Here is a 24,796-nt window from a genome sequence, read left to right on the forward strand (position 1 = left end):
CAGCGTTGCACCACATTGGCCAATCTGGTCTCAAACTGCTGACCTCTAGTGCTCCGCCCACCTCAGCCTCCCAAAGTGCCGTAATTATACAAGCGAGCCGCCATGTGGGGCCTCTTTCCGATTTTAACCAGCCACTTTCTCACTTTGTAAGAAACTTGTAACAGTAGCAGAAATGTCACTGTAGCTGTGATCTGTCTGTTCACTGAACAGATTTCACCTAGGATAACATTCTGAGGCTTTTCTCTGGGTACACATTTAGTTGTTACACCACATTATTTAGGTATTTTATGAGCTCAAGAACAGTAGTTACAAGCGAGGTGAGTCTGCATTTCTGCACTTGAAGCTTTCAGATAGGTATGTATGTGCCACACTAATATAAACGGTTGCTGTACATGTTCAGAGAAACTTCTCTAGTAACGAACTGTAGAAATGACCCCTGGAAGTACAATCTTCCTGCTTGTAGGCTTTGTCTAGATGCTGCTCTTAAATACTCGTCTTACAGGTGAACAATCTGACTGTACATTAAGGCATGTAAGTGACATGTAAAGAGAGTTTTCACTGTAGGCCGGGTGCGGTGGCTCGCACCTGTAGTCCCAGCACTTTGGGAGGGAGAAGACGGATCATTTAAGTCCAGGAGTTTGAGACCACCCTGGCTAACATGGCTAAACCCTGTCTCTATTAAAAATACAAAAATTAGCCGGGCATGGTGGCGTGCACATGTAATCTCAGCTACTCAGGTGGCTAAGACAGGAGAATCGCTTGAGTCCAGGAGGCGGAGGTTGCAGTGAGTTGAGATCATGCCACTGCACTCCAGCTTGGGTGACAGAGTGAGACTCTGTCTCAAAGGAAAGAAAAGAGTTTTCACTCTGGGTAAACTTATTTGAGTTAGTACTTTTTTAGTTGCAGGTGCCAGAAAATTTAATCCAAAATAGCTTCGGCAGATAAACACACTGTAGTACGTTTCTCCAATAGAATTCTACCCCACAATAAAAAAGGAACAAACAAATTAGCCAGGCATGGTGGTGGGCGCCTGCAATTCTAGCTACTCGGGAGGCTGAGGCAGGAGAATTGCTTGAGCCTGGGAGGTGGAGTTTGCAGTGAGCCGAGATCACACCACTGCACTCCAGCCTGGGCAACAAGAGCGAAACTCTGTCTCAAAAAAAAAAAAAAAAAAAAAAAAAGGAACAAACTACTGGTAAATGAAACAGCATGGGTGAATCGCAAAACATGGTATTGAGCAAAATAAACCAGACACAAGAGACTACATCCCATCTGATTACATTTACATAGTTCAAAAGCGGACAAAAATATGTGGTGATAGAAATCAGAGTATTGGTTGCCTGGGGATGATGGAAATGGAAATGTTCTGTGTTTTGTATTTTGATAGGAGTGATGGTTACACAGGTTTATATGTTTGTTCAAACTCATTGAACTATGTACTTAAAATATGTGTATTTTGTTGTATATAAATTGTACCTCAATGCAAAAAATGGCTTAGGCAAAGAAGGGAATGAATTGGTTGCTGTAAATGAAAAGTACAGAGGGATGTCTTCAGGCCTGGCTTGATCCAGGGCTCAGATGACATCGCCAAAGCTGTTTCTCAGCTCAGCCCACCTGGGGTTGGTTCCATGCCTAGAGAGGCACTCATCTGCTGGGGGTAAGGCGGCTGCACCTGCTCAGTGTCACAGACTCCCAGGTTCAAGGCCAATGAGGACCTCTTCCTCATGGGTTTTGATTGACCCTTGTCTTCAGGCTTTGGTTTTCCAGCTGGCCAGGCAGAAGTCAGATGTTCTTCCCCTTGGAAAGGATGTTGGGGGAGCATGGATTTACACACACCCCTACCCCTGGCCAGGCCATCATGAGCTATGAGGTGGGAGAGTGGGCTGGCGTCACTGTTCCCCCAAAAGATGTGGGGTGATGGTGGGCAGCCATCACCCATGAAGGGGTGTCTGGGGGTTGCATGCATTCCTACGGCTCACACTGCCTCACTGTTCATCCTGGAGCAGCAGGAAGGACAGGGTCTTAAATCCCACCCCGACTTTTACTGCCTGCCTCTAGGATCTCAAGTTGCTCATATAACCTCCTTGCTGCAGAACCATGGGATCCGAGATGCTGTACCAGGGTCCACATAAGCGGTCCACCCCAGGAGTTGCCTGTAAAGCTGGTGATGACATGGGGGTTCACGCAGTACTTGCTTTTCTTGGGCGTTGACTGCCCACTCATTCAAGTTTTGGGACTGATGGAAATGTCTGAACCTTAGTGTGGGAAGGGAATAGACTCTGTGGGGGAGAAAGTCTCACTTCACTGTAGAACTTGTCAACAGCAGCCCCTGAGGTCAGGAGAGCTCAGTTGGCCCCATAGGTGTGAGAGGAACCGTACCCCACCCCCCCATCCCCCACCTCCCCACTCCCACCCCCACCCCACCTCCCCATCCCCACCCCTACCCCCCCACCCCCCACCCCCATCCCTGGTACAAACCTTCACTCCAGTTTCAAAGCAGCTCTGTGTTCTGTCGAGAACCAATCCCTGTCTCTGAGTTGCAGAGGCTGTTCTCGAAGCTGTTTGTTCAGGGCTAAGGTCTCGTTATTAGACAAGATAGGGGGTGGGGTGAGGAATGTATGGGTGGGGATGGTGGACCCTCCACCTTGTCCCCTACAGAGCAGCCCCTGGCAGGGGCTAGTAGATGGCTAATAGTTTCTGGTGATGCCAGGGAGTCTTTCTGGCAGTCTTGTCCAGATCTACCTCTCAGGGAAGTTTCCGCACACAGTCCTGTGTGTGTTTCTTGTGTTTCCCAGCAGGGCCCAACATTCCTACCTGTCAGGAATAAGTAATGTGGTTTCAGGTCCAATTACTCCGTCAAATCTAACCCTAAGTGTTCCTGTGCCTTATCTAGAAACTTGACCACATATCTGTGGGCTGGTTAGGGCGTAGTGATTCCAGGCCAGCAGAAGTTGGGGAAAGTATACGAACAGAAAAAACGTTCTTGTCCGTAGTCTGGAATGGCTGCTTATCTGAGCTCTGGGAATGTACATAAAGGAATTATTCAAGCTTCCCTGTAAGATGAAACACAGCAGTGGTGATCCAGGTAATTCAGAGTCAAACTGAATCATCGTCATTTTTGGAAGTGGAAAGGAAAGAGATGAACAGTTATTTTAGTTCTTTAATATTAAATTATAATAGTGTAACATTAAAGTTTTCTTTTCTTTTCTTTTCTTTTTTTGAGACAGAGTCTTGCTCTGTTGCCCAGGTTGGAGTGCAGTACAGTGGCACGATCTTGGCTCACTGCAACCTCCGCCTCTCCGGTTTAAGCAATTCTGCCACCTCAGCCTCTCCAGTAGCTGGGATTACAGGTGTGTGCCACCATGCCTGGCTAAGTTTTTTGTATTTTTAGTAGAGACGGGGTTTCGCCATGTTGGCCTGGCTGTTCTCAAACTCCTGGCCTTAGGTGATCCGCCCACCTTGGCCTCCCAAAGTGTTGGGATTACAGGCGTGAGCTACCACACCCGGCCAAAGATATTTTAATCTTAAATCTGAAAAAAGACAAAATTGGAAACCATTTAATGCTTTAAACGATATTAATTTTAAAATCCATTCCAGGGCTGGGTGCCATGGCTCATGCCTGTAATCCCAGCACTTTGGGAAGCCGAGGCGGGTGGATCACCTGAGGTCAGGAGTTCAAGAGCAGCCTGGCCAACATGGTGAAACCCCGTCTCTACTAAAAATAGAAAAACTAGCTGGGCGTGGTGGCGGGTGCCTGTAATTCCAGCTGCTCAGCAGGATGAGGGAAGATAATCACTTGAACCTAGGAGGCAGAGGCTGTAGTGAGCTGAGATCGCACCACTGCTCTCCAGCCTGACAACAGAAGCCAACTCGGATTCTGAATATCTGTGCAATTTAAATTGGGGGAATGCGTCCTTGCAAGATAGGGAAAATTAGGTTGTGGGGCTATGTCGGGGACAGGTGGTGGTGACCTGCTGGGAAATGAGAATAAGAAGTCTTTTATTTTTATTATTATTTTAACATTTTTATTATTCTTTGTAGAGACAGTCTCACTCTGTCATCCAGGCTGGAGTGCAGTGGCGCAATCGTAGCGCACCGCAGCCTGAAACTCCTGGCTTGGAGTGATCCTCTGGCCTCAGCCTCTCAAAGTGCTTGGGATTATAGGCGTGAGCTGCCATGACCATTCTGGCCAAGAATGAGAAATCTTTCTGGAAGGAGAATACTGGGATTCCTGAGGAGGTTTCCGCTATAGATAACTCACATCTTCCTCCCTGGGGTCCAGGCCATGGGTGTGGCTTGGGCAGAGGTCAGGGAGGCCAGGTGTGTGCAGGCCTGAGATGTGACTCATCAAGAGAGAAAGGGCAGTCTCTTCACCACATAATACTGCCTGCCACACCGCTCCTAGGGAGTAACCACAGTGGGCAGGGCCTAGAGATAAGCGTCAAAGAGGAATGTGGTCCTAACTCAGGTCCTGGGGCTTCTACCTGTCTAGGGTGGGAAGAATACCATTAAGTTAAAATGCAGCTTTTATTCCGATCTTAAACTTTTAGCATGAAACGTTGTAATCCAAATACCCCAGGGCACAATGGTCGAGAACACAGACAGACAATTTGTTGAAAAAGAAATTAAAGTGTTAAGATTATATGGAAAAACCTTTACATTCACTGTTGTAATAAACATACACATTAGAAGAATGAGCTATTTTTGCATGTCAACTTGGCAGAGATTAAAAATCATAACTTTCAACTAGACAGATAAAAAGACAACCCAGTTTAAAACTGGGCAAAGGAGGGCCGGGCGTGGTGGCTCACGCCTGTAAGACCAGCACTTTGGGAGGCCAAGGTAAGCAGATCAATTGAGATCAGGAGTTCAAGACCAGCCTGGCAAAAAATGGTGAAACCCCGTCTCTACCAAAAAATACAACAATTAGCCGGACGTGGTGGCATGCACCTGGAGTCCCAGCTGCTCAGGAGGCTGAGGCAGGAGAATCACTTGAACCCAGGAGGTGAAGGTTGCAGTGAGCCGAGATCACACCACTGCAGGAGTCCAGTCTGAGTGACAGACTGAGACCCTGTTTCAAAACAAACAAAAAATGTGCAAAGGATCTGAATTGATATTTCTTTGAAGAAGATATACAGTTGGCCGATAAGTTCATGAAAAGATATTCAACACCATTAACTGTCAGGGAGACACAATTCGAAACCACAGTGCGAGACAGCACACACATAAGATAGCTGTAATAAAAAAGACAGACCACCACCTGTATTGGCGAGATGTAGATGGATTGGAACTCTCATGCTGTTAGTTGGATTGTAAAATTGTATAACCACTTTGAAGAGTCTGATAGTTCCTCAAATCATTAACATAGAATAAATCATATGATCTAGACTGGGCACAGTGGCTCGCTCACGCCAGCACTTTGGGAAGCCAAGGCGGGCGGATCACTTGAGGTCAGGAGTTTGAGACCAGCCTGGCCAACATGGTGAAACCCCCCTCTCTACTAAAAATACAAAAATTAGCTGGTCATGGTGGTGTGCACCTGTAATCCCAGCTACATGGGAGGCTGAAGCAGGAGAATCCTTCGAACCCGGGAGACAGAGGTTGAAATGGGCCGAGATCGGGCCACTGCACTCAAGCCTGGACGACAGAGCAAGTCTCTGTCTCAAAAAAACAAAAACAAAAATAAAAACAAAACAAAACAAAAAAATCCCATCTGGGCCGGGCGCGGTGGCTCAAGCCTGTAATCCCAGCGCTTTGGGAGGCCGAGACGGGCGGATCACGAGGTCAGAAGATCGAGACCATCCTGGCTAACATGGTGAAACCCCGTCTCTACTAACAAATACAAAAAAATAGCCGGGTGAGGTGGCGGGTGCCTGTAGTCCCAGCTACTCGGGAGGCTGAGGCAGGAGAATGGCGTAAACCCGGGAGGCGGAGCTTGCAGTGAGCTGAGATCCGGCCACTGCACTCCAGCCCGGGCGACAGAGCGAGACTCCGTCTCAAAAAAAAAAAAAAAAAAAAAAAAAAAAAAATCCCATCTGATCTAGAACTTTTATTTCTACATTTAAGAGAAAAGCGTGTGTCCATATAAAACCTTGTACGCACATAAACAGCCTTATTCGTAATAGTCAAAAAGTGAAAACACTCTCCATGCCCATCGTATGATGAATGGATAAAGTACACAAGTGTGGTGTATCTACATAATGAAATCTTATTTGGGGACAAAAAGAGACGAAGTTCTGATACATTGTACAACCTCGTTAAACCTTGAGAACATCATGGCAAGTGAAAGAAGCCAGATGCAAAGGCCACATATTATGATTCCGTTTATATGAAATAATCTTGAATAAGCAAACCTGTAAAGATAGAAAGTAGATTTGGGGTTGCCTAGGGGTGGGGTTAAGGGGAAAAGGAAATGGGGAGTAATGCTAATGGCTACTTGCTTTCTTTTTAGGGTGATGAAAATGTTCTAAAATCAGATAGTGGTTGGTAGGTGTGGTGGCTCATGCCTGTAATCCCAGCACTTTGGGAGGCTGAGGTAGGCGGATCACTTGAGGTCAGGAGTTCAGGACCAGCCTGGCCAACATGGCGAAACCCCATCTCTACAAAAAATACAAAAATTAGCTGGGTGTGGTGGTGGGCACCTGTAATCCCAGCTACTTGGGAGGCTGAGGCAGGAGAATCACTTGAACCTGGGAGGCAGAGGTTGCAGTGAGCTGAGATCGTGCCACTGCACTGCAGCCTGGGTGACAGAGCAAGACACCATCTCAAAAAAAAAAAAGAAAAAAAAAAATCAGATAGTGTTGATGGTTCTGTAACTCCTGAATATACTAAAAACAATAAATTGTTTATTTTAAAAGGGGAAAATGTATGGTATGTGGATTATATCTCCATAAAGCTGTTATTAAACAAAAAAGTAGGTCAGGCGCAGTGGCTCACGCCTGCCATCCCAGCCCTTTGGGAGGCTGATGCAGGTGGATCACTTGAAGTCAGAAGTTCAAGACCAGGCTGGGCAACATGGCAAAACCCTGTGTCTACTAAAAATAGAAAAATTGCCTGGACATGGTGACATGCACTTGTAGTCCCAGCTACTTGGGAAGCTGAGGCATGAAAATCACTTGAACCCAGGAGTTGGAGATTGCAGTGAGCCAAGATTGCACCACTGTACTGCATCCTAGGTGGCAGAGTGGGACTCCGTCTCAAAAAAAAAAAAAAAAATTGTAGATACTCAGTAACAGTGAGGGGGAAAGCAGTCACAAGGGTGTGTGTGCCTTTCTGTCCTGAATGATGATTGGGCTGGTCCATGGGTAGCCCTAAAGAGGTTTGATCTTATAACTCTGCCCCAGAGATATGTCTTAAATTAATTAATTAATTTTTGAGACAGTGTCTCACTTTGGTTGCTGAGGCTGGAGTGCAGTGGAGCAATCTCGGCTCACCGCAGCCTTCACCACCAAGGTTCAAGCGATTCTCATGCCTCAGCCTCCTGAGTAGCTGGGATTACAGGCGCCCACCACCACACCTGGCTAATTTTTTGTATTTTTTTTTTTTTTTTTTGAGACAGAGTCTCGCTCTGTCGCCCAGGCTGGAGTGCAGTGGCCGGATTTCAGCTCACTGCAAGCTCCGCCTCCCGGGTTCACGCCATTCTCCTGCCTCAGCCTCCCGAGTAGCTGGGACTACAGGCGCCCGCCACCTCGCCCGGCTAGTTTTTTGTATTTTTTTTAGTAGAAACAGGGTTTTACCATGTTGGCCAGGCTGGTCTCGAACTGCTGACTTCAGGTGATCCACCCGCCTTGGCCTTCCAAAGTTGTGGGATTACAGGCGTGAACCACAGTGCCTAGCTGAGACCTTGTCTCTAAAATAAATTAAATAAATAAAATAGATGAGAAGGAAAGATCAATTCACAGTGGCTGTTTTGCAATTGTGTTATGAGCGACTTTTCTTTATACTTTTCAATATTTTCTACATAGATGCTTTGTTTTCAGAAAAGATTATTTTTGAAGTTAAACGTTTTCCATTATATTAAACCCTGTCATCATTTTTAGAGTGGCCGACCTCTGAAGGGGCATCTCTTATTTTTCCTCAGGGCTGTAATCCCCTTGCACAAACCGGCCGGAGTAAATTGCAGAACCAAAGAGCTGCTTTGAATCAGCAGATCCTGAAAGCTGTGCGGATGAGGACCGGAGCGGAAAACCTTCTGAAGTAGGTGTCTTCTGGCTTCCCTGCCTCTCCTGAGTCCTAGCCATCTGTTCCCTAAACTCCCAGGCCAGGCTCTTGGTTTCAGCTTTGGGTTTCCTCCTCATTTCTGGCATCTGGAACTGTCCCTTTCTTGCCTATAACTTGATTATGTTCAAAACAGGTATTTTACCCTGCCTGTTTGTGTGTGTGGGAATTGGGTGGGTGGGAGATAGATGCAGATGGTGTGGCATTTGGCTTCAATTCAGTCAGCCATCTTGATGGGAAGCCCAATTTTTGTCTTGAGGTTTGTTTTCTGGCTTTCTCTGGGACTTGCCTATTTTCTCCACTGCCTGACACTATGCCTGGTGCAGAATCTGCTTGGTAAATGTTTATTGAATATATAAAGGAAAGAAAAGCAGAAAGGAGGGAGAGGGGACATTTCTATTGCCAGTGTCCACCTTATTAATGAGAGGGCTCAGTACACCCCCGTGCTCTAGGGCACTCATTAGTATGCTGTGGTGGTAAAACAGTTACTTATCCAGCAGAGAACTTGGGGAAGCCTTATCTGTGTCTAGACCTCTATAAACCCTCTCCAGGCAACGAAATGCAGCAAAAGACAAAGTGCCAGCTGCCTTCTGTTTACAAAGAGTGCAGAGTTTCTTTTTCCTTCCGAGTTCTACTGGTGACTCGTTACCCCCGTGCTACCTTCCTTTTTTTTGTTTGTTTGGAGACAGTCTTGCTCTGTCACCCAGGCTGGAGTGCAGTGGCACGATCTTGGCTCACTGCAACCTGTGCGTCCTGGGTTCAAGCGATTCTCCTGCCTCAGCCTCCCGAGTAGCTGGGACCACAGGTGTGCACCACCATGCCTGGCTAATTTTTTGTCTTTTTAGGAGAGATGATGTTTTGCTATGTTGGCCAGCCTGGTCTCAAACTCCTGGCCTCAAGTGATCCATTTGCTTCCACCTCCCAAAGTGCTGGAATTACAGGCGTGAGCCACTGTGCCTGGCCCCATGCCACCTTTTTTTTTTTTTTCTCTCTTCAGATGGAGTTTCGCTCTTGTTGCCCAGGCTGGAGTGCATTGGTGCGATCTTGGCTCACACAGCTACCTCTGCCTCCCGGGTTCAAGCAATTCTCCTGCCTCAGCCTCCTGAGTAGCTGGGATTACAGGCATGTGCCACTACGCCCAGCTAACTGTGTATTTTTAGTAGAGATGAGGTTTCTCCATGTTGGTCAGGCTGGTCTCGAACTCCTGACCTCAGGTGATCCACCTGCCTCGGCCTCCCAAAGTGTTGGGATTACATGCATGAGCCACCACGCCTGGGCTTCATGCCACCATTTATAATGTGTAGTCGAGGTGGGCACCACACCTGCTGCCCAGGTGAGTGAAACAGATGCCTCCTGGGGCCTCAGGAAGAGACGTGGAGTGCCTTTGGGGACCTAGAACCTGAAAACCCAGCAGAGATGGGGTCCAGCCTGCCTGCTTGAAACTGCAAGTCCCTTGGAGCTTCCTGGGACTTTCAGGGATTCCAGGGGTGAGGGTGCCAAAATGTCTGCTAGGATATTGATCATGGGTATTCCCAGTGGGTTAGCTTTGTCGTTGGAGGCCTTGGGGGAACCTGGAGCCTTCCTGTAGAGGTTGTTTGGAAAAACAGAATGTTTGCAAAAGAGCCACAAGGCTCTGAGGCTCCCAGCCGCTGGTCACAGACTTGAGTGAATGGCGTGATCACCTCTTCCATGTGGGCTATTCCCCTAAGCACTCAGTCAAGCAGGAGGAGGGGCTCTGATCATGACCTTGGGGGCAGTTCATTTCTGAATGGGTCTGTGTTTACTCCTTAGGAAAGACCTCTGAGATGTTAAGAGGGGAAAAGAAGAGTTCAGGGCAGCACACCCTGAGTGTGTGTGTATGTTTAATGGATGTTGTACATATACAGGCATGGTGGCTCACGCCTGTAATCCCAGAACTTTAGGAAGCCGAGGCACGTGGATCCTTTGAGGCCAAGGATTGAGACCACCCTGGCCAATGCGGCGAAACCCCATCTCTACTAAAAATACAAAAATTAGCTGGGTGTAGTGGCGTGTGCCTATAATCCTCACTACTTGGGAGGCTGAGGCATGATAATTGCTTGAACCTGCAAGGCGGAGATTGCAGTGAGTCAAGATTGTGCCACTGTATTCCAGCCTGGGCGACAGAGCAAGACTCTGTCTCAAAAGAAAAAAAGGAATGTTGTACATATGCTTTTGTATATGCACAAAAGGACCAAGGTAGAAGCTGTTAGCAGTCAGTTCTTTGGGGCAAGACTGGGGATAGGGGTAGAGGTGACTCAGTTTTCATTTTATTCCTGTCAGTGTGTGAATATTCTTCTACCAAGTGCATGAGTTATTTTTATTTATTATTGTGAAATACTTCAGAGGTCCAGAAGAGTTATATAAGTAACCCTCCTGAACCACCCACTCCATCAGGGAAAGCAGTGCTGCTCCTGTGTTGGGCTTGGTTTAGTTTTGTTTTGAGACGGGTCTTGCTTATTGCCCAGGCTGGAATGCAGTGGTGCAATCACAGCTCACTGTAGCCCCAACCTCCTGGGCTCAAGCAGTCCTCCTAACACAGCCTCCTGAGTAGCTGGGCCCACAGGCATACACCACCATGCCCGACTAATTTTTATTTTTATTTTTGAGATGAAGTCTTGCTCTATCACCCAGGCTAGAGTGCAGTGGCGGGATCTCGGCTCACTGCAACCTCTGCCTCCCAGGTTCAAGCGATTCTCCTGCCTCAGCCTCCTGAGTAGCTGGGATTACAGGCGCCCGCTACTGTGCCTGGCTCATTTTTGTATTTTTAGTAGAGACGGGTTTCACCGTCTTGGCCAGGCTGGTCTCGAACTCCTGACCTTGTGATCCACCTGGCTCGGCCTCCCAAAGTGCTGGGATTACAGGCGTGAGCCACTGTGCCCAGCCAATGCCCGACTGATTTTTAAAAAAATTATTTGTAGAGACAGGGACTTGCTATGTTGTCAAGATTGTTCTCGGACTACTGTCCTCAAGTGGTCCTCTTGCCTTGGTCTCCCAGAGTGCTGGGATTACAAACATGAACCACTGTGCCTGGCCTGTGTTGCTTTTGTTACTCACGGAATACCTGAGGACTTGAGATCCTGGGTGGGAAGTTTGTCTGGGAACGTCTTCTGCAGCTCCTTTTGCAACTGAGTGCAAAGGAGGTTGTTACTGGAGGGGTCTGGGAAAAATACTGTAGCATTTTGGCTTTTAAAAAGTCAAGCCGTGTCCCCGTCCCAAGACAAGTCTGGACATGGGAATTGTCCGCTCCCGTAGCAGAGAGGAACTCATGTCATCTGTGTAACGTGGGAGAGGCCCCCTGATTTTGGGACTCCCTGCCATGTGCTGGGAAGGCTGTGGTGTGTTTTGTGGCCTAGGGTTCTGGTTGACCCTTGGACAGGCCTGCTCTGTGACTGAGGGGCAGATGGGTAGCCTGGATGCTGTGTGACTTTCCTAGGAGTGGACAACAATTGATTTATCTATTCATGGATTCATTGAGCACCTTCTTCTTCTTCTTTTTTTTTTTGAGACGGAGTTTCACTCTTGTTGCCCAGGCTGGAGTGCAGTGGTGCAATCTTGGCTCACTGCATTCTCTGCCTCCCAGGTTCAAGTGATTCTCCTGCCTCAGCCTCCCAAATAGCTGAGACTATAGGCATGTGCCAGCACACCCGGCTAATTGAATTTTTTAAATTTTTAGTAGAGACAGGGTTTCACCATGTTGCCCAGGCTGGTCTCAAACTCTTGGCCTCAAGTGATCCTCCTGCCTCGGCTTCTCAAAGTGCTGGGATTTCAGTAGTGAGCCCCTGTGCCTGGCTACTGAACCACCTGTTAAGTGGCAGGCACAGTTGAGGTGCATGAAGATCAGGCGAGGCCCTGCTTTTGTGATTTCTCTTGTTGGGGGATGGGAGGACACCTTTATAGGCAAGTAAACAAATCAGATCACCTAGGGAAGGGATGTTTTCTAGGGAATAATGAACTCTGAATGTCATAGAGGTTGGCCCAGGGTGACCAACCTTAGAGACAAAGGGTGGTCGGAGAGGCCCCTGTGAGCAGGGAACTTGGGAGTTTCTCAGGCAGGAACTAGGGCAATTTTGTGTGCCTTATTCTCTTTTAACGACACTAGCAGTCACCCTTTCTGAGGCCCGAGCCTGGCTCAAGCTCATTGTTAAACTGGCAGTGGTTTGGTTGGCAGGGGTAGGGGTGGGGGTTGTTAATGATTCTCACAGTGGCCTAAAGGTTCAAAGTGCCTCTTGCTGGAGAATGTTGTCAGAGGAAACCCTGAAGGTATTTATTAATGTGACTCAACAAGCACCAACAGTTTCCCGAAAACAAATAGGGCATTTTGCCAGGCTCTGCTCTGGCCCCTCAGTATCCCTGGGCGACCCATTACGTGGCTGTCCCCGCAGGCCATGGGTGGTTTCAGTTGTAAATTAGGCTCTGCTTTCCTTCTGTTTGTCTTCTGGTTCCCAGGTGTCCTACCGCAGCACCTAAAGGAAGGTAGAACCTAAAGGAAGGTAGAACTGTTGGAATGGGGTGGGGGATGTTTGGAAATGTCCCCAGAAATGCAGGAATGGAAACAGGGTTGCTGAGTCCTTACCTGAGGGCTGTCGGAGGGTATTGTAGCTAGGCAGGCACTTGAAAAACCAGATTTTGTGATCCTTCAAAGTCTTCCCTTCTCTGATCCATTCGAGCCGGGAGTCCATGAGCCTCCTGGAGTTGTGTTAGGAAGCCATCAAATATTTCAAATGCACTTTTTTTCAGGTTTTGTTTGTTTGTTTGTTTGTGTTTTTGAGACAGAGTCTCATTCTGTCTCCCAGGATGGAGTGCAGTGTCGAGATACCAGCTCACTGTGCAACCTCCACCTCCTGGGTTCAAGCGATTCTTGTGCCTCAGCCTCCTGAGTAGCTGGGATTATAGGCATGTGCCTCCATGCCTGGCTAGATTTTGTGTTTTCAGTAAGACGGGGTTTCACAGTGTTGACCAGCCTGGTCTTGAACTCCTGACCTCAGGTGATCCACCTGCCTCGGCCTCCCAAAGTGCTGGAATTACAGGCGTGAGCCACCATGCCTGGCCGTACTTTTTCATTTAGGCCAACCAGAGACAATATTCTATCTTCTCCCAGCTTCCTTCCCTTGAGGAAAGCTAGGGTAGAAACGTGACGAAGTTTATGTGAAATTGAGGCAGTCTTTGTGAAATTTAAAGCAGGGCCAGGCGTGGTGGCTCACATCTGTAATCCCAGCATTTTGGGAGGCCGAGGCAGGCGGATCACAAGGTCAAGAGATCGAGACCATCCTGGCCAACATGGTGAAACCCCTGTCTCTACTAAAAATAAAAAAATTAACCGGGTGTGGTGGCACGTGCCCGTAATCCCAGCTACTTGGGAGGCTAGAGGCAGGAGAATCGTTTGAACCTGGGAGGTGGAGGTTGCAGTGAGCCGAGATTGCGCCACTGCACTCCAGCCTGGCAACAGAGCGAGTCTCCATCCAAAAAAAAGAAAGAAAGAAGAAACAGGTTGCCTAGTTTTAACTAGTTTTAGTTAACTAGTTCTTTGAACAAAGCAAGTCATTTAACCTGTCTGGGCTTCAGGTTCCTCTGTTGTGCTGAGAGTTTTTGGGCTAGATCAGAAGTGACCTGCTCCGAGGTTTACAGGGTTCAGGTGGGCTTGAAATGAGTGAATGGGACTGGATTCTGGCTATGAGACAATAGGGAATGGTGGGGACTGTGGTGAAGGGAAAACTGCAGTTTGCCTCATGGAGGGTAGGGCCAGAGTTGCTGTATCTTCTATTTTTTTTTTTCCGGGAGAAGTTAGGAATATATATATATGTGTTTTAATCTGACTGTTGAATTTTTTTTTTTTTTTTTTTCTTTTTGAGACAGAGTCTTGCTCTGTCACCCAGGCTGGAGTGCAGTGGCGCGATCTCGGCTCACTGCAATCTCCGCCTCCCGGGTTCATGTGATTCTCCTGCCTTAGCCTCCTAAGTAGCTGGGACTATAAGCACGCACCATCATGCTCGGCTAATTTGTGTATTTTTAGTAGAGATGAGGTTTTGCCATGTTGGCCAGGCTGACCTCAAACTCCTGACCTCAGCCTCCCAAAGTGCTTGGATTACAGGCATGACCCACTGTGCCTGGCCGATGGTTGAATTTTTAAGTTTTGGGGACTCGTTTCAGAGAGGGAAGAGTAACACCCTGAGAGCCAGGTGAACAAGTCCCTCAGGTCTTCAGTTTAGTTTGTGACCCCTTGACGAGGGTGATGAAATTCTGGGTCAGGAGTGACGTGGAATGGCCTTGACTGTCATGAGAGTGACTTGAGGTTAATGACAGCTCATACCGTCAGTTGTGGGAGGACTGGTGTGTGTCTGTGGTGGGGTTTGCAGGCCCTCCATAGCCTTTAGGGCTGATACCAACTCCAAGGCCCGCCTTCCTCCATCCAGAGGCTGGGAGCATATGTCCTGCCGGTCTGGCAGCCACCTCAGCAGGGGATGGGACAGTCCTCACTCCAGCCTCCCAAAGCCCTGGCAGAGCGGGATTTGGGATCAGATGGACTAAGGCTAAGCTGCTCTAATAAGGTTGCTGAAGCTGTGGCAAGTCACTGTGTCAATGTGGTGCTTATTCCTGGAAGGACAGTTTCATGAAAAGACTTGGGAGAAAAAAAAATTACACTAAAACAAATGGGGACAGAATGCAAAATACATATGTATTATTAAAAAAAAAAAACTTTTTAGGCGCAGTGGCTCAAGTCTGTAATCACAGCACTTTGGGAGGCTGAAGCGGGCAAATCGTTTGAGATCAGGAGTTTGAGGCCGGCCTGGCCAACATGGTTAAACCTTGTCTCTACTAACAATACAAAAATTAGCCACGTGTGGTGGTGCACATCTGTAATCCCAGCTACTCGGGAGGCTGAGGCTGGAGAATCCCCTGAGCCCAGAAGTTCCAGGCTGCAGTGAGCCGAGATTGCGCCGTTGCACTCCAGGCTGAGTGACAGAGTGAGACCTTGTCTCTTAACAAAAAGAAAAGAAAATGAGCTGGGCGTGGTGGCGTGCACCTGTAGTCCCAGCTACTTGGGAGGCTGAGGCAGGAGAATCGCTTGAACCAGGGGGACGGAGGTTGCAGTGAGCCGAGATCATGCCACTGCACTTCAGCCTGGGTGACAGAGGGAGACTCTGTCTCAATAAATAAATAAATAGATAAAATTTTTATATTTATTCATTTTGAGGTGGGGTCTTGCTCTGTTGTCCAACCTGGAGTTCAGTGGTATGATCACAGCTCACCGCAGCCTCAACCTTCTGGGCTCAAGCTATCCTCCTGCTGCAGCCTCCACAGGTGTGTACCACCACACTAGGCTAATTTTTTTTTTTTTTTTTTTTTTTTTCTGAGATGGAGTCTCGCTCTGTTGCCTCCCGGGTTCAAGCGATTTTCCTGCCTCAACCTCCCTAGTAGCTGGGATTACAGGCATGCACCACTGCCCGGCTAATTTTTGTATTTTTAATAGAGAGGGGGTTCACCATGTTGTCCAGGCTGTTCTCAAACTTCTGACCTCAAGTGATCCGCCCACCTCGGCCTCCCAAAGTGCTGGGATTACAGACATGAGCCACCACACCTGACTGGCATTTAGCCAATTTTAAAAATTTTTTGTGGAGACTGGGTCTCCCTATGATGCTCAGGCTGGTCTCAAACTCCAGGACTCAAGCAATCCTCCTGCCTAGGCCTCCCAGAGTGCTGCGATTACAGGTGTGAGCCACCGTGCCTATTTATTTTTTGAGAGAAGGTCTTGCTCTGTTGCCCACACTGGAGTGTAGCAGTGCAGTCCTAGCCCACTGCAGCCTCAGACTCCTGGGCTCAAGTGATCCTCCTGCCTTAGCCTCCTGAGCAACTGGGACTATAGGCATATACCACCATTCCCAACTAATTTTCATTTTCAGATTTTCTGTAGAGATGGAGGTCTCCCTATATTGCCCAGGTTGGTCTTGAACTCCTGGCCTCAAGTAATCGTCCTGCCTCAGACTCCTAAGATTGTGCCACCGCACTCCAGCCTGGGCAACAGAGCAAGACTCTGTCTCAAAAAAAAGAATTAATTTTCTTAATTACTGTATTTTGCAAGCTCCGCCTCCCGGGTTCACATCATTCTTCTGCCTCAGCTTCCCAAGTAGCTGGGACTACAGGTGCCCACCACCACGCCCGGCTAATTTTTTTGTATTGTTGGTAGAGACAGGTTTTCACCATGTTAGCCAGGATGGTCTCGATCTCCTGATCTTGTGATCCGCCCGCCTCAGGATTATAGGTGTGAGCTACCACGCCTATTGGCCCGATGTTATTATCTTTAAAGCAAAATTGAGGAATGTCTTTGTTCTCCATGGGATATCTGGACACTCCCAGGTGTGGGTCTGTTTTAGTAAACATTATTAATTTGTTCCCTTTGCTGTAAACATCTAGAGGCTAGGAATGGCTAATTTTCTGAGAATGCAGCCCAACAAGTCTCAGCCTCATTTTCCAGCCCTCACTCAAAACGGAGTCACTTTGCTTCGAACACCTCTGACATACACCTGTGCTAGCAACGAAGCTCAGACTCCAGGGTTGATTTCTGAATCATGGTTGCACCAAAGGTCAGTATTACAGAAACCAACCCTGAGACCCCACCTGGTTGCCAACAGTTTTCACAGTGACCAACATAAAGAGTTCTACATCTTAAGGGCAACTCATTGATTTGTTGGAAATGTATCTAAACCTTTTTTTTAGGCCAGGTGTGGTGGCTCAAGCCTGTAATCCCAGCACTTTGGGAGGCCGATCCTCAAGAATCACCTGAGGCCAGGAGTTCAAACCCAGCCTGGGCAACATGGTGAAACCCTGTCTCTACTAAAAATACAAAAATTGGCTGGGTTGTGGTAGCTCACGCCTGTAATCCCAGCACTTTGGGAAGCAGAGGCAGGTGGATCACTTGAGGTCAGGAGTTCAAGACCAGCCTGGCCGACAGGGTGAAAGCCCATCTGTACTAAAAATACAAAATATTAGCTGGGTGTGGTGGCGCACACCTGCAACCCCAGCTACTTGGGAGCCTGAGGCAGGAGAATTGCTTGAACCTGGAGGTGGAGGTTGCAGTAAGCCAAGATCGTACCACTGCACTCCAGTCTGGGTGACAGAGCAAGACTCCATCTCAAAAATAAAAACTAAACTAAAATTTAAAAATGTATTTGTTTTAGAGACAAGGTCTCACTGTGTTGCTTTGGCTGGTCTTGAACTCCTAGCCTCAAGCAATCCTCCTGCCTCAGTCTCTCAAAACACTAGGATCATAGGCATGACCCACTTCACCTGACTTTCTTGCAAATCTTTTTTTTTTTGAGATGGAGGCTAGCTCTATTGCCCAAGCTGGAGTGCAGTGGTGTGATAATCTTGGCTCACTACAACCTCTGCCTCCCAGGTTCAAGCGATTGTCCTGTCTCAGCCTCCTGAGAAGCTGGGACTACAGGCACGTGCCACCATGCCCAGCTAAGTTTTGTGTGTTTTTTTTTTTTTTTTTTTGAGGCGGAGTCTCGCTCTGTCGCCCGGACTGGAGTGCAGTGGCCGGATCTCAGCTCACTGCAAGCTCCGCCTCCCGGGTTTAGGCCATTCTCCTGCCTCAGCCTCCCGAGTAGCTGGGACTACAGGCGCCCGCCACCTCGCCCGGCTAGTTTTTTTGTATTTTTAGTAGAGACGGGGTTTCACTGTGTTAGCCAGGATGGTCTCGATCTCCTGACCTTGTGATCCGCCCGTCTCGGCCTCCCAAAGTGCTGGGATTACAGGCTTGAGCCACTGCGCCCGGCCCGCCCGGCTAATTTTTTTGTATTTTTAGTAGAGACAGGGTTTCACTATGTTAGCCGGGATGGTCTTGATCTCCTGACCTCGTGATCTGCCCACCTCGGCCTCCCAAAGTGTTGGGGTTACAGGCGTGAGCCACCATTCTCGGCCTTGTGGCAAATCTTTTTTTTTTTTTTTTTTTTTTTTTTTTTGAGACGAAGTCTCGCTCTGTCGCCTAGGCTGGAGTGCAGTGGCCAGATCTCAGCTCACTGCAAGCTCCGCCTCCCGGGTTTACGCCATTCTCCTGCCTCAGCCTCCTGAGTAGCTGGGACTACAGGCGCCCGCCACCTCGTCCGGCTAGTTTTTTTTTTGTATTTTTAGTAGAGACGGGGTTTCACCGTGTTAGCCAGGATGGTCTCGAACTCCTGACCTCGTGATCCACCCGTCTCGGCCTCCCAGAGTGCTGGGATTACAGGCTTGAGCCACCGCGCCCGGCCTTTTTTTTTTTTTTGAGACGGAGTCTCGCTCTGCCGCCCAGGCTGGAGTGCAGTGGCCGGATCTCAGCTCACTGCAAGCTCCGCCTCCCGGGTTCACGCCATTCTCCGGCCTCAGCCTCCCGAGTAGCTGGGACTACAGGCGTCTGCCACCTCGCCCGGCTATTTTTTTGTATTTTTTAGTAGAGACGGGGTTTCACCATGTTAGCCAGGATGGTCTCGATCTCCTGACCTTGTGATCCGCCCGTCTCGGCCTCCCAAAGTGCTGGGATTACAGGCTTGAGCCACCGCACCCGGCCATGGCAAATCTTAAATCAAAAATTGTTGCCAGGCCAGGCATGATGGCTCACACCTATAATCCTAGCACTTTGGGAGGATGAGGCAAGAGGATTGCTTTGTCTTAGCAGTTTGAGACCAGCCTGGGCATATGTTGAGACCCCTGACTCTATTAAAAAATATATTAAAAACAACAACAACAAAAAAAACTGTTTTGCCAAGCTGGGATGGGGGAGACATGGCAAATTTATATATAAAGGTGGAAAAATAAAGAGTTGGCATTATGTGGAAGCTCTCCAGGGATTTTGGTGGGATTCTTAGGGTCTCAGTTTTTATTATTTTTATTTTTATTTTAGTTACTTCTTTCTTTTTTGAAATGGAGTTTCCCTCTTGTTGCCCAGGCTGGAGTGCAATGGCACAATATCAGCTCACTGCAAGCTGTGCCTCCTGGGTTCAAGTGATTCTCCTGCCTCAGCCTCCTGAGTAGCTGGGATTACAAGTGCCGGCCACCACGCCCGGCTAATTTTGTATTTTCAGTAGATACGGGATTTCTCCATGTTGGTCAGGCTGGTCTCCAACTCCTGACCTCAGGTGACTTGCCCACCTTGGCCTCCCAAAGTGCTAGTATTACAGGCGTGAGCCACTGTGCCTGGCCTATTTTACTTTTTATTTTTTTGAAATGGAGCCTCACTCTGTTGCCCAGGCTGGAGTGCAGCAACATGATCTCTGCTAACTGCAACCTCCGCTTCCCAGGTTCAAGTGATTCTCCTGCCTCAGCCTCCCGAGTAACTGAGAGTGCAGGCATGCGCCACCATGCCCAGCTAATTTTTGTATTTTTAGTAGAGACAGGGTTTCACCATGTTGGCCGGGCTGATCTTGAATTCCTGACTTTAGGTGATCTGTCTACCTTGGCCTCCCAGAGTGCTGGGATTACAGGTATGAACCTCTGTGTCCCGCCTTAGTTTTTATATTTAAGTTGAACCTACTCTGTTGCTGAGAACCAATCAGCTCCCTTGCTGCCCAGAGGGAGTAATCTTCACTCTGTCATTTGTTCTTCCATGAACTGAAATTTGTTCAGCGCCCCCATGATATGGAAAGGGCTATGCCACGTTCCAGGAAAAAAATACCGAGAGAAAGAAGGCTCGTCCTCTAGGAATTATAATTGTTTATCTTCCCTCAAAGTGGATTTGAAGTACCTTAACACATTCATACAACATGTAAGATTTAAATCAGGAATGAATGAAGATATGAAGGCAAGAGAAAGAAGAATAAAGAAGAGATTTAGCTGGAGGTAAGGCTAGTGCATGCCTCACATTTCACAAAGTCCTATATACTTTGTGAAATGTGAGTCATGGTTTGTCTCTGAGCTTCCTGGCAGGTAATAGGAGGAAGGGAATATATTTGGAACACATTTTATATTCATTAGCCAAAAGGAAACCCATTTGTAAGAAGAAGTGAACCCATTCCTGATACTGAGGGATGGGAGGATTCCCGCCACCCCAATCCTTGTGAACATTATCAGCTACACAATCAGTCGTTTTCTCAATAAGCTCTTTGTAGCACAGCTGCAGATTGTGACCTGTGGTGTGTAATGACATCAATTCATTGCGTTGCTGTGGCATAATAAAAGATAAATATTTGGTCTTTATCTTGTTCCTGTGTTCCTGGCACTGAGCTCCTGAGTGATAAAGTATCTTTTGTATGCTAATGAGATCACTCTTGGTGGGAGGCTTTAGAGTGGATGCTGATCCCTAGAAAGCCCAAACCATGGTGAGAGGGCTGGAACTTTCAGCTCCTCCCTATGTGACCTCTGGAGAGGGGAGAGAGGCTGGAGATCCAGCTCAGTCACCAGTGGCTAATGATTTAATCATCTATCCTTAATGAAGCCTCCATTAAAAACCCTGCATTAGGCTGGGCACGGTGGCTCACGCCTGTAATCAGCACTTTGGGCAGCCAAGGTGGGTGGATCACCTGAGGTCAGGAGTTCAAGACCAGCCTGGCCAACATGGCGAAACCCCATCTCTACTAAAAATACAAAAATTAGTCGGGCATGGTGATGGGCGCCTATAATCCCAGCTACTTGGGAGCCTGAGGCAGGAGAATCACTTGAACTTGGGAGGTGGAGGTTGCAGTGAGCTGAGATCGTGCGCCTGTATTCCAGCCTGTGGGAGAGAGCGAGACTCTGTCTCAAAACAAAAACAAAACAAAAAAGACCTGCATTAGCCGGGCACAGTGGTGCCTATCTGTAGTTCCAGCTACTCAGGAGGGTGAGGGAGGATCACTCAAGTCCAGGAGCCCAGGAGTGGAGGCCAGCCTGGGCAACATAGCAAGACACCATCTCTACAAAAAACAAAATAAGGCTGGGCGTGGTGGCTCATGCCTGTAATCCCAGCACTTTGGAAGGCTGAGGTGGGCGGATTGCTTGAGCCCAGGAGTTTGAGACCAGACTGGGCAACATGGTGAAAAAATATAAAAAGTAGCTGGGTGCGGTGGTACACGCCTGTAGTCCCAGTTACTTGGGAGGCTGAGGTGGGAGGATCACTTGAGCCCTGGAGGGCGAGGCTGCAGTGAGCCGTGATTACACCACTGCACTCCAGCCTGGGTGACAAAACAAGACCCTGTCCCCAAAATAAAAATAAAATTAACCCTAAACGATGAGGTTCAGGGATCCTCTGGGTTGGTGAACATGTTGAGGTGCCCAGAGAGAGCATGGAAGCCCTGCCCCTCTCCCACCATAACTTGCCCTGTGTATGTCTTCCAATTGACTGTTCCCAAATTGAATAACATAAACCAGTACTGGTATTTCAGGTGCTTTCCTATGTTCTGGGAGACGTTCTGGTGAATTACCAAACCTGAGGAGGTGGCAGTGGGAACCCTTGATTGACAGCTCATCAGTCAGAAGCACAGGTTTCCCCCCCGCCAGGATGTGTGACTGGTCCCTAAAATGGGGGCAGCTTTGTGGCACCAAGCCACTACTCTGTGGGGTATGTGCTTACCCCGGGAGCTGGGGTCCGAATCGAAATTGAATTGTTGGATACCCAGTTGGTGTCTGATAATCAGAGAATTGGAGGGTTGCAGACATGATTTTTTTAAAAAAAGAAGTTATTAGAGTAGAATAGAATACACTGGAGTGGATCACGCCTATGACTTTTTTGAGACTTTTGTTGAAGGGGCATGTGTCTGTGTGTGTGTGTGTGCATGCATGTACTGAGTTGTAAAATAAAATGTATTTCTTTTTTCTATTTTTCGTGATGGAGTCTCGCTCTGTCACCCAGGCTGGAGTACTGTGGTGCACTCTCAGCTCACTGCAACTTCCATCTCCTGGGTTCAAGCGATTCTCATACCTCAGCCTCCTGAGTAGCTGGGACTACAGGCATGTGCCACTATGCCTGGCTAATTTTTGTCTTTTTAGTAGAGACGGGGTTTTGCCATGTGGCCCAGACTGATCTTGAATTCTTGGCTTCAAGTGATCCGCCTGCCTCAACCTCTCAAAGTGCTGGGATTACAGATGTGAGCCACTGTGCCCGGCCTGAAATGTATTCTTACTGGTGTCATAGCCATACACACACAAAAATCTCTAAATTGATGAAATTCACCAAGCTGAGCTTCCAGTATCTTATTGTCTGGGGGAGTCCAATTGTGCACGTGTGCAATCAGGTGACCAGTTGCTGGGTTTTCATCAGCAGAGGAAGGGACAGAGGTCAGATACTCATAGTCTCTCTGGATGGCCGGGAGCTCTTGGCTAATGAACCTCAGGCTTCCTCATCCATGAAATGAGGATGATTCTCTACTAGTCTAAAGTTCACCAACACGTGCTCAGCACAGGCCTGGCCTACAACCTGGCTGTTACTGTTTCTGTTATTTTAGTGGTGATTCCTAATCTATAACACGAGGGAGCATCTATAAGGCCTTTGAGTAGGTTTCAAAAGCTCTGCTTGAAAACTTTTTTTTTTTGAGAGGGAGCCTCACTCTGTTGTCCAGGCTAGAGTAGAGTGGTGCAGTCTCGGCTCACTATAACCTCTGCCTCCTGGGTTCAAGCAATTCTCCTGCCTCAGCCTCCGGAGTGGCTGAGATTACAGGTGTGCACCACCCCCTCCGCAGCTAATTTTTGTATTTTTAGTAGAGATGGGGTTTCACCATGTTGGCCAGGCTGGTCTCAAGCTCCTGGCCTGAAGTGACCCACCCTCCTCAGCCTCCCAAAGTGCTGGGATTACACGTGTAAGCCACTGCATCCAGCCAGGATACAGATTCTTTATTAGATATATAATTTGAAAGTATTTTCTCCCAGTCTGTGGCTTGTCTTTTCATTTTCTTTTTTTTTTTTTTTTTTTTTGAGATGGAGTTTCACTCTTGTTGCCCAGGCTGGAGTGCAGTGGTGTGATCTCAGCTCACTGCAAAACCTCCGCCTCCTGGGTTCAGGCGATTCTTCTGCCTCTGCCTCCCGAATATCTGGGATTATAGGCACGCACCACCACACCCAGTTAATTTTGTATTTTTGGTAGAGATGGAGTTTCACCCTGTTGGTCAGGCTGGTCTCGAACTCCCAACCTCAGGTGATCCACCTGTCTCGGCCTCCCAAAGTGCTGGGATTACAGGTGCGAGCCACTGCCCCTGGCCTTCTTTTTTCTTTTTCTTTTTTTGAGACACAGTCTTGCTATGTCACCAGGCTGGAATGCAGTGATGCAATCTCGGCTCACTGCAGCCTATGCCTCCTTGGTTCAAGCGATTCTCCTGCCTCAGCCTCCCAAGTAGCTGGGACTACAGGTGCCTGCCACCACCCCCAGCTAATTTTGTTTGTATTTTTAGTAGAGATGGGGTTTCACCATATTGGCTAGGCTCGTCTGGGATTACAAGCGTGAACCACTGCGCCTGTCCCCGATTTCTTTTTTTATGGATTGTCCTTTTCGTGTGTAGCTAAGAATATTTTATCCAACCTAAGGTCATGAAGATTGCATCGTGTATTTTCTTCTAGAAGTTTTAGAGGTATAGCTCTTGTTGTGGCCTATAACCTGTTTGGACAGTGTTTGTAAATGGTGTGCTATTTAGATTTAGGTTAATTCTTACCTATTTTGCAGAAAAGAGTTCACATATCAGGCCCAGAACTGCTCTCCTTAGAAAGCCCTGCTTGTAAGACTGGCCTTTGGCTGGTGTCTAGAAACTTCAATTTTAGAAGTGTTCTCATCATTCCCAGACTGATAAGATTGACTCACTATGCCTGAACTGTTTGTACAAATGGTATGGTTTATGTGGAACCACTTGCCTTCCTTCTGGGAATCCAGAATTTTGGAGCATGCCGGGCAGAGGTGCCTATGCTATCAGCCCCCAGTAAAAACCCTGGACATGGAGTCTCCGAGCTTCCCTGGTAGATGTCATTTTACATGTGTTGTCACAACTCCTTGCTGGGGGAGTTAAGCACGGTCTGTGGGATTCCACTGAGAGAGGACCCCTAGAAGTCTGGGCCGGGCCTCCTCCCAATTTCACCCTATGTGCCTTTCCCTTTGCTCATTATGCTTTGTGTCTTTTGCTGTAGTAAACCATAGCCATGGCTTTTGCAAGTCCTAGATTAACATTGAACTTGGGGGTGGTTTTAGGGACCCTGACGTACCTATGGATGTCAGCCTGCTTTAGCACTATTTGTTGAAACAGTAATCTTTTCCACATTGAATTGATTTGGCACTTTTGTTCAAAATCAGTTATAAAGATTTACTTATGTAAATGTAAACATTTGTTCCTGGATTCTTACTCTGTTTCATTGCCTATCTTTATGTCGGTACCACGCTATTTTGATGGTTATGACTTGGCTTCTTAGTAAGTTTATTTTTTATTTATTTATTTTTAATTTTCTTTTTTTTGAGACGGAGTCTCGCTCTGTCACCCAGGCTGGAGTGCAGTGGCTGGATCTCAGCTCACTGCAAGCTCCGCCTCCCGGGTTCATGCCATTCTCCTGCCTCAGCCTCCCGAGTAGCTGGGACTACAGACGCCCGCCACCTTGCCCGGCTAGTTTTTTGTATTTTTCACCGTGTAAGCCAGGATGGTCTTGA

General features: G+C 47.9%; 1 protein-coding gene and 1 pseudogene across 1 annotated transcript in view; one reads left to right on the forward strand and one right to left on the reverse strand.

Annotated features, from left to right (window-relative positions):
- RHPN2 (rhophilin Rho GTPase binding protein 2) overlaps positions 1–24,796 on the forward strand; it is an 88,186-nt gene that overhangs the window by 13,748 nt on the left and 49,642 nt on the right. The window contains exon 2 of the mRNA XM_010367003.1: positions 8,081–8,196. Coding sequence (XP_010365305.1) covers positions 8,081–8,196 — 116 coding nt within the window. The remainder of the gene's footprint in view (positions 1–8,080; positions 8,197–24,796) is intronic.
- On the reverse strand, positions 347–452 carry LOC115892440 (annotated as a pseudogene).

This window comes from Rhinopithecus roxellana, chromosome 12, assembly GCF_007565055.1.
Source record: "Rhinopithecus roxellana isolate Shanxi Qingling chromosome 12, ASM756505v1, whole genome shotgun sequence".
Classification (NCBI taxonomy): Eukaryota; Metazoa; Chordata; class Mammalia; order Primates; family Cercopithecidae; genus Rhinopithecus; species Rhinopithecus roxellana.